At 55.2% G+C, this 12919-nt stretch overlaps 2 protein-coding genes across 2 annotated transcripts in view; one reads left to right on the top strand and one right to left on the bottom strand.

Moving 5' to 3' along the window:
* The window catches only part of LOC117888608 (zinc finger protein 501-like), a 34340-nt gene extending 28568 nt beyond the window's left edge, over positions 1 to 5772 (top strand). Inside the window, exon 5 of the mRNA XM_034792163.1 lies at positions 4550 to 5772. Within this exon, the coding sequence (XP_034648054.1) occupies positions 4550 to 5148 (599 nt within the window). The 3' untranslated portion in view covers positions 5149 to 5772. The remainder of the gene's footprint in view (positions 1 to 4549) is intronic.
* Positions 5773 to 7656: 1884 nt separating this feature from the next.
* PFDN5 (prefoldin subunit 5) lies at positions 7657 to 11624 on the bottom strand. Its single transcript, XM_034792162.1, has 6 exons — positions 11492 to 11624; positions 11119 to 11221; positions 10486 to 10517; positions 9188 to 9262; positions 8155 to 8260; positions 7657 to 8020 (listed from the first exon to the last, which is right to left on the bottom strand). Exons 1-6 carry the CDS (start codon positions 11561 to 11563, stop codon positions 7941 to 7943), a joined length of 468 nt encoding a protein of 155 aa, XP_034648053.1. The 5' UTR covers positions 11564 to 11624; the 3' UTR covers positions 7657 to 7940.
* Positions 11625 to 12919: the final 1295 nt, after the last annotated feature.

Raw genomic sequence — 12919 nt, 5'->3', positions numbered from 1 at the left:
GGGAAGAGTGATCCGGGGGTGGGTGTGATCCATGGCTGCCTGGCCCGCTCCCCAGCCTGCCCCCTGAGCACCGATGGGACTCGTGGCCCCCGTGCCCTGAGTTTGAGAGCAGTGGGTGGCTAACGTCAGCTGGGACCTGCCTGCCAGGCGGTGATTCACTGCCGCTCTGTTCTCCTTTACGAACTTTGCCATCAGTTACCGGAGGGGAAGAAATTGTTCCGTTGGGTGCACAACTGTCAGCAATTGCAACACTCCGGGTGAGCCTTTGGTTTCACAGTCTCTAAAAACCAGGCTCCTTTCCTCCCTCAAACCCAGGAGATCTGTCCCAAGTGACATTGCTCTTTACCAGGATTGTCCCCGCCACCTCCCAGCTGAAATTGTAACCATGAAGCTGCCAGGAACAGGTATATTTCAGCCTTGAGGCATTCCCTTACAGTACAAAGGACAGGCCGGCGGAGCATAGGGAGATGTGATCTCAGTTGGGGAGGAGGGCTCTCTGGGCATGCCAGCAGTGCAAACCAGAACAACAGAAAACTAAAGCATTAGTTCTGTTTAAAACAAAAATTGTGACTCTGTAAGAATTTTTTCTACTTTTTTAATAATTTTTTTTAAAAGCTCTGAAAACAGGCCCCATTTCCTGAAGGACTGATCCACCCCCACATACCACTTCCCTTGTAAGAACTTAATATTGGTATCGCAGTAGAACCTAGGAGCTGTAGTCACAAATCAGGACCGCATTGCACTAGGCACTGTACAAACAAGGATGGTCCCTGCCCTAGAGACTGTGTTTCGGATTATTTTGTCCCCCCTCCCTCTCCCCGGATGCATTAGAACATAAGAATGGCCGTACGTTAGTGGGATTTTCTTTTTTTTTCAGGTTGAATCTTCAGTTTAAAAGACAACTTGTGTTGGTACAACAACAAATGGGGAGAAACTAGCCAGGAATAACTTCTGACTGGAGATCCAAAGAAGGTTTCTAACCGTCAGAGGAGGGAGGTTCTGGAATTGCCCCTCCATGACTCCTAGCAGGAGGCTAACACCTTAACTAGCTTAAAGCTGGAGCGTGATACATTTATGAACAGGATTGTATGACTGGGCTGCCTGCCGTATCAAGGGACTGGCCTGTGTGACTCAGGAGGTTCCTTCCAGTCTTATGTTCCAAACAGAAGTGACTAGATCTAACCTTACTAAAAAAGCCTCATGTCAGAATATTCTCCTACCCCCTGGAAAGAGCTGGACTCCCAAAGACCGAGGCCCCTCAAAAGCAGTAGCTGCTTTGTGGAAGATGTTGACTTCAGTTCTTAGGAGCAGGGAGTGAAAAGTCTGGGCTGGATTCTCCCCCCAGTTTTCTGCTGTTGTATCTCTAGAGACTTCAGTGCAGTCCCTCCTGACTCACCTCATGTAGATGACTAAGAGAGGAAGCGTGGCTAGCGTACTAGCTTGGGTCTCCAGAGATCGGGGTTCAGTGCCTTGCTCTGCCACAGACTTCCTGTCTGACCCCCCTCAAGCCAGTCACTTAGCTGCTACATGCCTCAGTTTTCCCATCTGTAAAATGGGGCTAAGGACAGTGTGACCTCGTTTGCAAAGCGCATTGAGCTATATAAGAGCTAAGTATTATCTTCCTATGCCACAGTTGCAATGAGACTAATGCTTCCCTACCCCAGAGGGGTGTGATAAGGATGTAAGCTGCTGTACTGCCGATGACCAGGTAATAATAAGAGTTCTTACTTGCTTTGCTTTCTCCATTAGGTCTTCAAGTGCATCCAGCCACAGCAACACTGTGCAGAGAGAGGGGGGCTGCAGGGGCAAGCTGGGAAAATAGCCTTTGGATTGCCAAGGTGCTGCCTGCATAGGAAACCCCGACCCACACATCTCGGAGTGCAGGTAACGGTGCGGAGATGTCCATGTGCCCTTTACAGCACATGCCTGTTAGAGGAACCCTGGCAGGGCCCGAAGGGGAGTGTCAGGCTGGGCTAAAACAAATGGCAATTGGGGTGTCTGAATCCCCTAGGCAGCTCTGGGGAGCAATTGCAGCCTTGGCACCTCGATTGCTTGGGCGGTGGTGCTCTACCTGTGGCTAGCAATGCCTGCGTCTTAGAACAGGGATGGTGCAGCACTGGGAACTAGGCACACAGGGCTGGGTTTTCGGAGGCTCGGCACCCAAAAGTGAGGCTGGGTTTTCCAAGGGTGTTCCTGGGCTCTGAAAATGATGGTGCCTAAACGGGAGCTGAGCTAGCCCACGGTGCGGTTAGTTAGTCTGTGTCTCACTAGCCCGTGTGATACGCTTTGCCTGGGCTCCTTCCCGAAGGGCTGGATGTTTCCTAGACTTCTGCTGAAGCAGTTCTATGAAGCATTAACCTGAGCTCTCAGGAGAAGCTCTTGGAAGAGCTGGATTTGCACTGGGGTTCAATCATAGCCCTTCTAAGGGAGCCTGGCACTCTGGAGATCTGGGCTCAGTTCCCTGCTTTGCCACTGACCTTGGGCAAAGTCACTTAGGGCCAGATTTTTCCAGGAAACCTGATGGCTAAGAAGTGCCTCAGCTGGTCAGTGCCCACCTCCCATTCACAGCAAGCTGATGGCTGCAAGGCAAAGTCGAAATAGGATGCAGATTTTCAATATGGGAGGGTAGTGAGCTCCTGGATGAGTTTCATCAGGGATGGTGGTGTCTCCATCAGTTGGTCTCTCTAAATCGAGACTCAGATGTCCTCTAACTCACCTGCTGGTCGGGCTCAGGGCAGGACTCGCTAGCTGAGTTTCTCTGGCCTGTGCTCTGTAGGAGATCAGGCTGTGAGATCAGTGGTCCCTCCTGGCCTTACTGCTTAACCCATCTCGTGTCAGATTCAATGGCTGCATGTGTGGGGAACGGGCTCTGTAGGGTGACGCTGCTGTGAGGCAGAGAGTTAATGGGCTGTGTTCTCTTCTCTCTCCCATTAGCAGGATTCCTGACTCCTCACTTCTCCTTCCCTCCCCCAAATGGAGCAAGAAGAGCCGTGCGTGGTGGAGCTCCATGACTCTGATGACCCTGATATCGTTAGACGAGTCTACATAGGTGAGGACGGACGCGAAGCCAGGAGCCACCGATCGGTGAAGTGTGGGTGGAGGGAGCAGAGACCCAAAGGGTGAAGAGGACTCTTAGTTCCATCTGTCCTAGCCTAGCGCTCCTCGTGTTATGGATGATACTTGTCTGGCCCCATTCGCATTGTATCTAAGCACCTTCCAGTTGTCACTGGAGTTATCCTCACACATCCCTCTGAGGCAGGGCTGGGCATCTCCATTGTTCAGAGGGGGAACTGAGGCCCAGGGTCACCACACAGGAAGGCTGTGGCAGAGCAAGGACTCGAACCCCCTGGGTCTGCCAAGTCCTAGGCTAGTGGCCTGACCACTGGGCCGTTCTTCCCACATGGATGCAGGTGTCACTCATGGCTCCCTGCCAATTCAGTGAGACTCCTGAGAGGCCCCTCCCCTCAGAGTGACCTGCTGTTTCACTTACCAAGTGGCTTTAATTTGAAGGGAAGAGGGTGCCTGGGGGTTACTGAGTGCAGGGTGGCTGCCCCAAGGAGCCACCTTCAGGGTGAACCCCAGATCCCTTGGGTGGCTTTAATTCCTCCATTAAACTGCTAGCGTCCAAAGGGTGTCCTAGCCCCCTCCCTCCGTGCCCTCCCCTTGGGATCTCTCCTCCTCCTGTCCTCCCTGCATGTGGCAAAGCTTGGCATCGCTTTGTGCAGATCCCTCTCTCTGGTGAGTGCCCCATCCCACCTGCTATGGGTGGGGGTTTGGCTGTGCCGCTGGCTGAGGAGGGGGTCCCTGTGTGCTCCAGGGCACAAGGCAGCTGGGCTTCTTCCCCCCCTCTCCCCCCCAGGCCCATTCTCTTCCATACAGTGTCCTGGAACAGGGTGGGTGGGGTGAAAAGGGAAGGCTCCCATGTCTCCTAGGTCCTGGGCTGTAAATACACCTCCAGCCAAAGGCTTCCCCATCAACTTCTCATGGGGTCTGTGGGTCACTCTTGTCACCTCAGCCTAGCTCATGAGGGAGTGGGGCTGAGGGGAAGCTTGGGGCCTCTCCTGGGAGGGGCGGGGTTTGAAATGAGAACTGCCGTCTCTCCCACCCTGAGGACTATGGGGGAGACTTTGGAAGCTGCCTGGAGAATCCAAATACCCGGTTGCTGTGAATTTTAATGGCAACAGGACCTCTGACCCCTTGGGCTGCTCTGCAGTGCTCAGCCCTGGCTTCCAGACGGAGCCCCAGGGCTGTGCGTTTGTGCCAACCCCGGTTCCCCTTTGCTTTCCAGCTGACGACGGCATCGTGAGTGAGAGCGAGGAGGAGCTTCAGCACGAGATCATCCAGACCGTCATCCCTCATAGCCCGCTGGCCAAGAAGCCCAAGAAGAAGGCTTCCCAGAGAGCCGACGGGAACAGCGGCAAAGCCCGGGGGCCGGAGAGCCCGGCAGGACCGCCCCCTGACTATGGCAGCGAGTTGGTGGAGTTGGCTGGCGGGCAGGAGGAAGAGGGGGGGATGGTGGTGCGGCACCGCGGTGCTACCGGCCGGCAACGGCCCTTCATCTGTAACGAGTGCGGCAAGAGCTTCAGCCACTGGTCGAAGCTGCTGCGGCACCAGCGGACTCACACCGGCGAGCGGCCCAGCACCTGCAGCGAGTGCGGCAAAAGCTTCAGCCAGAACTCGCACCTGGTGCAGCACCGGCGCACCCACACCGGCGAGAAGCCCTACCGCTGCGGCGACTGCGGCAAGAGCTTCAGCTGGAGCTCCAACCTCATCCAGCACCAGCGCATCCACACCGGCGAGAAGCCCTACCAGTGTGGGGAGTGCGGCAAGAGCTTCACCCAGAGCAAAAACCTCATCAAGCACCAGCGTACCCACTCAGGCGCCCGCCCCCACCGCTGCACCGAGTGCGGCCGCGGCTTCACCCAGAGCACCAACCTCCTCAAGCACCAGCGGCTCCACGCTGCCCGTCAGAGCCAGGCCTGCCCCGAGTGCGGCCAGACCTTCCGTGAGAGCGCCGAGCTGGAGCGCCACCGGGCCGAAGCCCATGGGCACGAGCCCTACATCTGCGTGGAATGCGGCGAGAGCTTTGCCAAGAGCGCCACACTCAACCGGCACAAGAGGGTCCACAAGCCCCTTTTCGTGCGCTGAGCGATGGATGCGGAGCGGGGCCGTGCCTGTCACGTGACCATGTACGGCATCAAGATGCACTCAGTGGGGTTCGGCACGTGGCTGGCCGCAGCGTTGCTGCCTGCAAAGCATGGCTATGCCTGTCATGTGACCAGCCCCAGCATCGCCAAACGTGGCTGTCCATGGTATTGATGTGTGCTGAGCGGGGCCCTCCACCGTATCGACGGATGTTGAGCATGCCCGTGGCCCGTCATGTGACCTTCCATGATCTCAATGAGCACTTAGCGTTGGCAAGTCACGTGGCTGTCTATGGCGTCACATGGCCATCCACTAGATTGGTGCGGGTTGCCCATGGCCGTCCACTCTATCAACGCTGTGGTCAAACCCTTGGAAAGCAGACCTCAAAAGACTCACAGGGGACAGAGCTTCAGATGTACATAAGGTGGGGGGCGGGGACCAGGGGTGGGGTGGGGGGATGTTTAAGGTAGAAGCCATAATACTCAACAAGGCAACCGCCCATCCTAGGGAAGCCAGCATCTAGGTGTAGGGGAGGGCATCCTCTCCTGGGGAATGACGTTAAAAGCTGGATTGCGGATGAGGAGGTGCCTCGGGTGTAGAATAAAATTCTGCTGTTTTGGGGGTGTAGATTCTGTGTGGCTCGAGCTCGTTGGGAAGGAAATGGCACCGTGGTTCCGTATTTGGGGTCCTGCTCTGAGTGGGGGGGCCCTAGGTATTGGGCTAATACGGATAATGGGGGTGGGAGGAAATCACATGAATTAATCAAAGGTTCTTTGTCCCTTCTAAGAGCCTCTTGTCCCCCTCCCTCCTAGCTGGCAGCTTTCTGGGGACCTGCCCCAGTCGGCTAGCATGGGACAGGACTTACCCTTCCGTGGGTGTGGGCCGGTTGGAGACTGAAAGAAGGAATCGGCAATGGAAGTGAGAGTGAAGCAGAACAGAAGCTCAGAACCAACCCCCCAGCTTGTCTGTTCCCTCGGGCCTGGGAAAGCCCCCTTGGTGACCTACTGCAAGGCACCTGGCTGGCAGGGAGTCCCCTGAGGGATCCCACCAGCGCCTGCTCCCAGTGTGTACAGGTGATAGGAAGAGCTGTTTCCCTTTGCCTGAGGTTTTCATAAGTGAGCAGTGTCCAACTCAAGATGACACCTCCTCCCCCCCCCCCCCCCCACCCTTAAAGATCCTGGACACTCAGCACCTGGTGAAACACAGGCCCCAGGATCCCCCACTGCAAGTCACTTCTCTCCAACTCCTGGAGGTCTAGGGCATGACTGGCAGAAGGGGGCAGGGCGTTTTCCCCCTCTGGGTGACGTGGCATGAGCTGTCTCTTGCTGAATGGGGTTAAGACCTCGGGGCCTGGCTTTCAGGAGGCCAGTAGCCCCCAACTCCTGCAGGAGTTTCAGACAGGCTGCTGCTGCCAAGGGGAATAGAAACCAGCGGCAGCTTTGTGAAAATAAATCCTCGGTTTCAGCTAGGAGGGCCGTCGATTTTGGGACTGAAACTCAGCGGGAACCCTGAGCTGGTGTGTCTCTGTCCAGCTGGGCTGACCAGAGGGTTGGCCCCTCTAGCTCTGTTCACCCCCTTTCTCCAGCCCTGGCAGCAGGTGGCTTTAAGCTAGAGCCAGGTGCATTATTTTAGGTTGGGAAGGTGTTCCGTGTGAATCCCTTTGACCTGATGGAGAGAGGAGCTGTGCACAAATGGAGGCGGAGATTGTTAGTTACCCAAGGGATTGGGGGACACACTCTCCTCTGGGGGCAACAGAGGTGACCCAATCTCCCTTCCTGCCTCTCAGCAGCTGGGGACAAAGTGGGAGGGAACTCTCCCCCCCTCTGAGCAGCTGGAGGGAAAGAGCCAGTGGCAGAAGATGCTGACCAGATGCCTGCTTCCAGCTTGGGTTTAATCGCTATAGCAACCCTCTGCTCAAGGTCTACATGCAGCTTGAAGCCTGGCCAGTATTACCCCACCCCCAACCACAGCACATCCAGCCCATCAAAAACCCATCACTTCAAGGCCTGGCCCCTGCTGTCTCATAGCCCTTCCTCCTCCCCCTAGCAGGAAACTGGGTCCCTGCTTGTAGCGCTGAGTGGCTGGAGAGGAAGCTGGGAGGTGGGACCAGAAGGAACATGTATCTGACAAGAGATGCACCCACAGCTTGAAATCCAGCCAGGGGGTAGGGGTGCTGGTAGGTACCAGTGACTTGCCTTGGGTCTGGGGTGCTCACCAGATGCCCTGATCTCCACACTAGCTGGCTCCTGCCCTATTACATCTCAGAGGAGAACCACCTTGTTTCCCTGGAGGGCTCCAGCCCAGGCCTGCCACTTAGAGACTAGGTCTCCCTGAAGAGGCAACCCTCCCCCACCCATGCTGCATCCCCTGCCACCCTCCCCTTCTGCAGCCAGAGCCACCATTCCAGTAGGGCCTTTGCTATTATGTGGAAGGGGCTCAGAGTAGGGTGATGGACAGAACCTTTAGACAGACAGATCCACCCCACACATCAGCTGGCAACAACTTCCAGTGTAGCTCTCACCAGAGGCGGCCCCGTACCATTCAGCACTGCTTTAATTTATCTTGCACATTGATCTCACCTGCCACATACAAAAGGGGAAGAGTTTCCCCCAGGTTTGCATTTAAGACACGGCGCGCACGTAACAGCCACCAGCACAAAGAGCAGATGCCTCCCGCCGGCTGGGAGGGGTTCGGCCCCAGCTGCTTCCTCGGTGATTTTAAGACTCTGCTCGTAACAGAACGAAATGCCTCAGTCAAGCCACAGCGTGCGGGGCCCGGGGGACTGATGCCAACGGCTACGCCTTCGTGGCTGCAGCCTGTGAAGCCCCCATGGCCGTGAGCTGCTGGATCTTCTGGCTCATCATTTCCATCACGGCTGCAAGGGAGAGAACACGCTCACAGTGAAGGGAGTTGGCCTGGGGCTGTTCTAGCTGTTAAGAATAGGCGGGTGCCAGCGGTGGGCACCGCCCCAGAACCAGGCCTGCAAGAGAAAGGCCAGCACGTCCCTACCTTGTTTCATGGCATGTTTTTCCTGCAATGCCGGCTGAATTTTCTCCATCTGTTTGGTCAGGAAGTCGATCTTCCTTTTGAAGAAATCGCGGGCATTGTCTGCTGTCTGCAAGAGGAAAGGTGGCATGATATGCCCACCCTAAGGAGAGGTGGGCACCTGGGGAGGGGCTCACCCCCTGCCTAAAGTTCAGTGACAAGGAAGCAATGCACAGGACAGAGGGTAAACACTTGAATAGCTCCAAGATTTGGCTGCTCAGGCAGTAACATGCTTAGCCTTTCTACGGCACCTTTCATCAGAGAACCTCACAGCACTAAGTAATGAAGCCTCGCAGCATGCCTTACTTGTAGGTGTATCTATATATCACCTCATCTGCTTCTGAAATGCAGCCACCTCTGAGGCGGAACATGACAGCTGTCCAACCGCGCATCACAACGCCCACAAAACAGGATAGAAATTGATGGCACTGTCTCCGACTGAAGCAGCAAGAGGAGACCGTACATAACCATGCATCTTTGGCCAGGGCTGACCCCCTGACACTTGGGGAAAGGGTCACTAGAGTGTTAATGGTCAGCAGGTTGGTTTTACAGCTGCCCTGACAGATGGCAGGCTGAGGCACTGCCTCAAGGGGAAGAGTGCACCACCGCTGCCTGCAATACTTGCTTGGGTTTTGAAGGTTTCTCATAGAAGAACCCACCTGCTTAGCTTGCAAGATCCACCTGCAGCGTAGACCACGGAGGTCTGGCTAAGGGAATGCAACCCAATCCCCGAGCAGAGAATTGCAGTGCACTAACCTCACTGGCCATTTACCTAGCCTGCTGTCAGACACATCCCTCCACTCCCAGGGCAGAGCCTGCTGGGTGTACAGCAGGAATTCTGTGCTCAAGGAGTGAGTGCGTTTTGTACAGAGGTTGGGGTGGGGAAGAGATGGCTCTAAGTCATTTTATGTGCAGGTAAAGCACATCCTGCCGCTCCCTGGAACACACCAAGTCTAATGCCGCTCTCACGGTGGCTTGGCTCACGAGTGCCTCCTACCTTTTCTACGTAGTAGCCTGTCCCCACATCTACCAGCACGTGGCCAACGTCGGAGAGCTTCCCGGGGACATACATCTGCCAGGGAGGTCAAGGGAAAACACAGGACCAGCAGGGGAACCATAAGACAGCAACAAGGTTACGGTGATAGGTCCTGGGCAAAGCATCTTAGCTCTACACCTCCTGCAAGGGGCCAGATCCTGAGCTGCTATAAAGCAACAGAGCTCCTTTGAGCACGGGCAGATCTGAGAGTGCAATTCGCCTACAGCTTCAGTTTAATACAATGTTTTACTAGATTATATTGTGGTGGCAGGTTGAAGGGTTGACCAAACTCAGGGCCCCGCTGAACTGGGTGCTGCACAAACATGCAGAGAGAGAGTGAGTCTCTGTCCTGGAGAGCTCACGGTCCAAACAGACGAGACAGAGAAGATGGGATGGGAAACAGGTGCAGAGAAAGGAAGTGGCTCACGCACGGTCACACAACAGGTCAGTGCTACAGCTGGGAATAGAACCCAGGTCACAGGCCAGTGCCCTGACCACTGGACCATGTTGCTAGATATGAACTGTGCAGGCCCCATGGGAACGACTAGAACCAATTTCAACAGGAATCATAAGATCAGATCAGTCCCAAAGCCCCTAGGTGATGCTTGGCCAGAGGAGAAATCCAAGCCAGGATTAATGGGAGGAGGTTGCAGAGAGATACAGGGATATTGCAAGGCTCTTGGTATCGCTGGAAACTGGCAGAGGAGGCAGCCGGGTCTGAGCATGGAACTAGAAGCCCCTGTTCATTCCCAGAGCAGGCACAACCCAAGCAGTAGCAGGGCAAGTGCCCCTGGTACATCTTGGCCAACAAGCCTCAGCCCTACCACGGAGTTATTGGGGAGCTCATGCTCTACCAGCCTCCTTGGTTCTTGGCCCCTCTGGCAAGGAGGGGGCTAACGGGCCAGCTGGGGTGTGGGTTTGGGATGTGGACGGCAGGCCACATGGAACAGCACAGATCATTTAACAGAGAGGTCACTGGAACAGCCGTCCAATGGGAGCAGCTTCGGTCACCGTCAATCCAGGCAGGATTTAGACTAGTGACGTAAAGGGTCCCTGTGACTGTTCCCAGCCTCCAGTTCCCTGACTGGAAAATGTTCAACACTAGCCTGCTAGCTGCCAGCTGCATCAAAGGCAGAGCAGACTGCATCCTGGGGCCCGCAGGATTACGTTCCCCGTTGGGGTGAGACTCAAAACGCCAGGGTAGCAAGGAGCCAGAGCACGATGTCGGCAGCATCTCTGAGGTGGTGGCTAAAGGATACAGAGCTGGTTAGCGGGACTAGCAGCTCCTTCCCTGGAGACAGAAACAAATACCTGTTATTACCCAGACATTACCCCCTACTGCACAGTACGGGGGGGGGGGGGGGGGGAGGCCGCTCTCCAAACAGCGGGGGGGGGGGTGTGTGCCAAAGCTGCTATGGGGTGCTCATCAGCATTCAGAGGCTTTACACAGTTGGGTCAGGTTAATAGTAACGCTTGGCCGCTTGGTCCCTCCATAGCATCTTTCATCCAGATCTCAGAGCTCTTGAATTAATTACACACACACACACACACGCCCTGTAAGGAAACTGAGGCACCAACCAGGCCTGTGGCCTGCTCAAGGCCACGCAGCAAGTCAGTGGCAGAGCCAGGATCAAGGAGTCCTGGTTCCCAGTGGTTTGCTCTAACCACTAGTGAAAACTCCCTCCCCTCAGGACCTGGTCCATGGGAAGAGGGAGGCCATTCCAGGTGGCCTAGAGCCACGCCACATGCACAAAGCTAGAGGACACGAGCAGCTCGGGGGGTTTAACAACCGCATGCAAACGCCAAGGGGGGCCCTCTGCGACTGCACCATCCCCAGACTGGCCTGGGGGGAACAGGGTGGGAAGGGGCGCAGGGAGGGGGTCTGCACTGACCTTCATTGCTTTTGTTGAGCACATTCAGACAGTCCTTGGCTTCCACGTACTTGGTCTGCACCACCTTGAGCTGGGCGATGGAGGAGGAGAGGAACTCCACTTCCTGGGGGAAGAGCACAGCCCAGCGCCCATGGGGGCGGGGTGGAACCGGCATCACTATGGGGGCAGGACAGAGGCATGGGATGGGATGGGGCTCCCCAGGCTCGGGGCAGGGGGTCTCTCCGGGGGGGCGGGGCCCCTTAGAGAGGATTGGGGGGGTTGCGGGGGGGTCTCTCGGGGGGGCGGGGCCCCTCGGACAGGGCTGGGCGAGGGTCGCGGGGGTCTCTCGGGGGTGGGGGGGCATCTCAGACGGGGCTGGGGGGGGGTCGCTGACCTGGTCCAGCTGGTTCTTCAGCACCTCGAGCTGCGGCAGCGTCAGCTCCGTGATGTTCACCTGCTGCGCCATCTTGGAGGCGAGTCAATGAGCGGGCCGGGGAGGCGCTCTGGGTCGGACACAGAGCGACTCTATGGTACGCGACGCCTCCTCTAGACCCGTCTCTATGGTTTCCTTGGGACAGCCATTGCTCTGTAGGGCTAAGCCTCTACCCTGCTTCCGGCTGCCATTGCTCTGTGGGGATAAACGTCTATCCTACTTCCGGCTGCCATTGCTCTGTGGGGGCTACCCTCTACTATACTTCCGGTCGCCATTGCTCTGTGGGAGCTACCCTCTACTTCCGGTCGCCATTGCTCTGTGGGGATCAACCACAATTAGAACCTATGTTGAGGCGTTCAGAAGTGAGGCCTTGCTCAGTTTCAAGGTCAAGGTGGGCTACAATGTTACAAAGTCAGCCAACCACAGCAGAGATGTGTCTGTCTCGTTCTGATACCACAAACCTCCATATGGTATCCAGGGCGATGGTCCTAACAGCACGAAACTCCTAGACCAGACGTTCTCAAACTGGGGATGGGATGGGGATGGGGATGGGGAATGTATTGGGAGGAAGAGGGGGTGGAGAAGTTTAAGGGGGAAAAAACGTACTGCCCACATTTTACCCACAGCATTGAATAACTAGCAAACCTGGTTCCTCCAGAGATATCAGGTCCCCAGCTGGCACCGTGCAGCATGATGGAGTTTGGTTGAGCTTACATACCATTATATAAAGTCGGTGCCTTCCATGCGTTAATCCCTTTGTGCACATTTAATTGTAAGCAGCAACCACAATCAGTTTGGGGCTTTTGGTCTTATTACAATGGATTGTTGGCGCTGTTTAAATCAACGCCTTACTGTTTTTAATATCTAGGGAGAGTTGCATGTTGATTTTTGTAAAATCAGTATATGTACTTATGTGGCAAGAGGCGGGGGTATGTGTGTAAACTACTATAGACACAAAGACGGGGGCACGATGAAATAAGTTTGAGAACGACTGTCCTAGACCGATGCTGGAATCCACACTGCTCCCCCTCCTTACCCATCAGCACACACAAATACTTAATAAATATTTAATAATGGGTTCCTCAGTCTACCAGAGAAAGGAAGAACATGAGCCACTGGCTGGAAGCTGAAGCTAGATAAATTCATATTGGAAATAAGGTGTCGATTTTTAACATAGAGTAATTAACTACAGAAGCAACTTATCAAGAGTCGTGATGGATGAAATCTGCCAGTCATCACTGGCAGATTTCAAATCAAGATTGGATGTTTTTCTTCAAGATCTGATCTAGGAATTATTGTGGGGAAGTTCTATCGCCTATGTCATAGAGAAGGTGAGACTAGAAGATCACAATTGTCCCTTCTGCCCTTGGAATCTATGAATTGGAATCA

The sequence above is a fragment of the Trachemys scripta genome, chromosome 16 (genome assembly GCF_013100865.1).
Source record: "Trachemys scripta elegans isolate TJP31775 chromosome 16, CAS_Tse_1.0, whole genome shotgun sequence".
Lineage (NCBI taxonomy): Eukaryota > Metazoa > Chordata > Testudines > Emydidae > Trachemys > Trachemys scripta.
This window is presented reverse-complemented; position numbering and strand designations above follow the sequence as displayed.

Coding starts and splice junctions, on each gene's coding strand:
- PFDN5 (XM_034792162.1), bottom strand. CDS start 11,563: ATGGCGCAGCAGGTGAACATCACGGAGCTGACGCTGCCGCAGCTCGAG. Junction 11,222..11,491: donor TGAAGAACCAGCTGGACCAG/GTCAGCGACCCC, acceptor CTCTTCCCCCAG/GAAGTGGAGTTCCTCTCCTC. Junction 8,261..9,187: donor CAGGCTACTACGTAGAAAAG/GTAGGAGGCACT, acceptor TTCCTCTTGCAG/ACAGCAGACAATGCCCGCGA.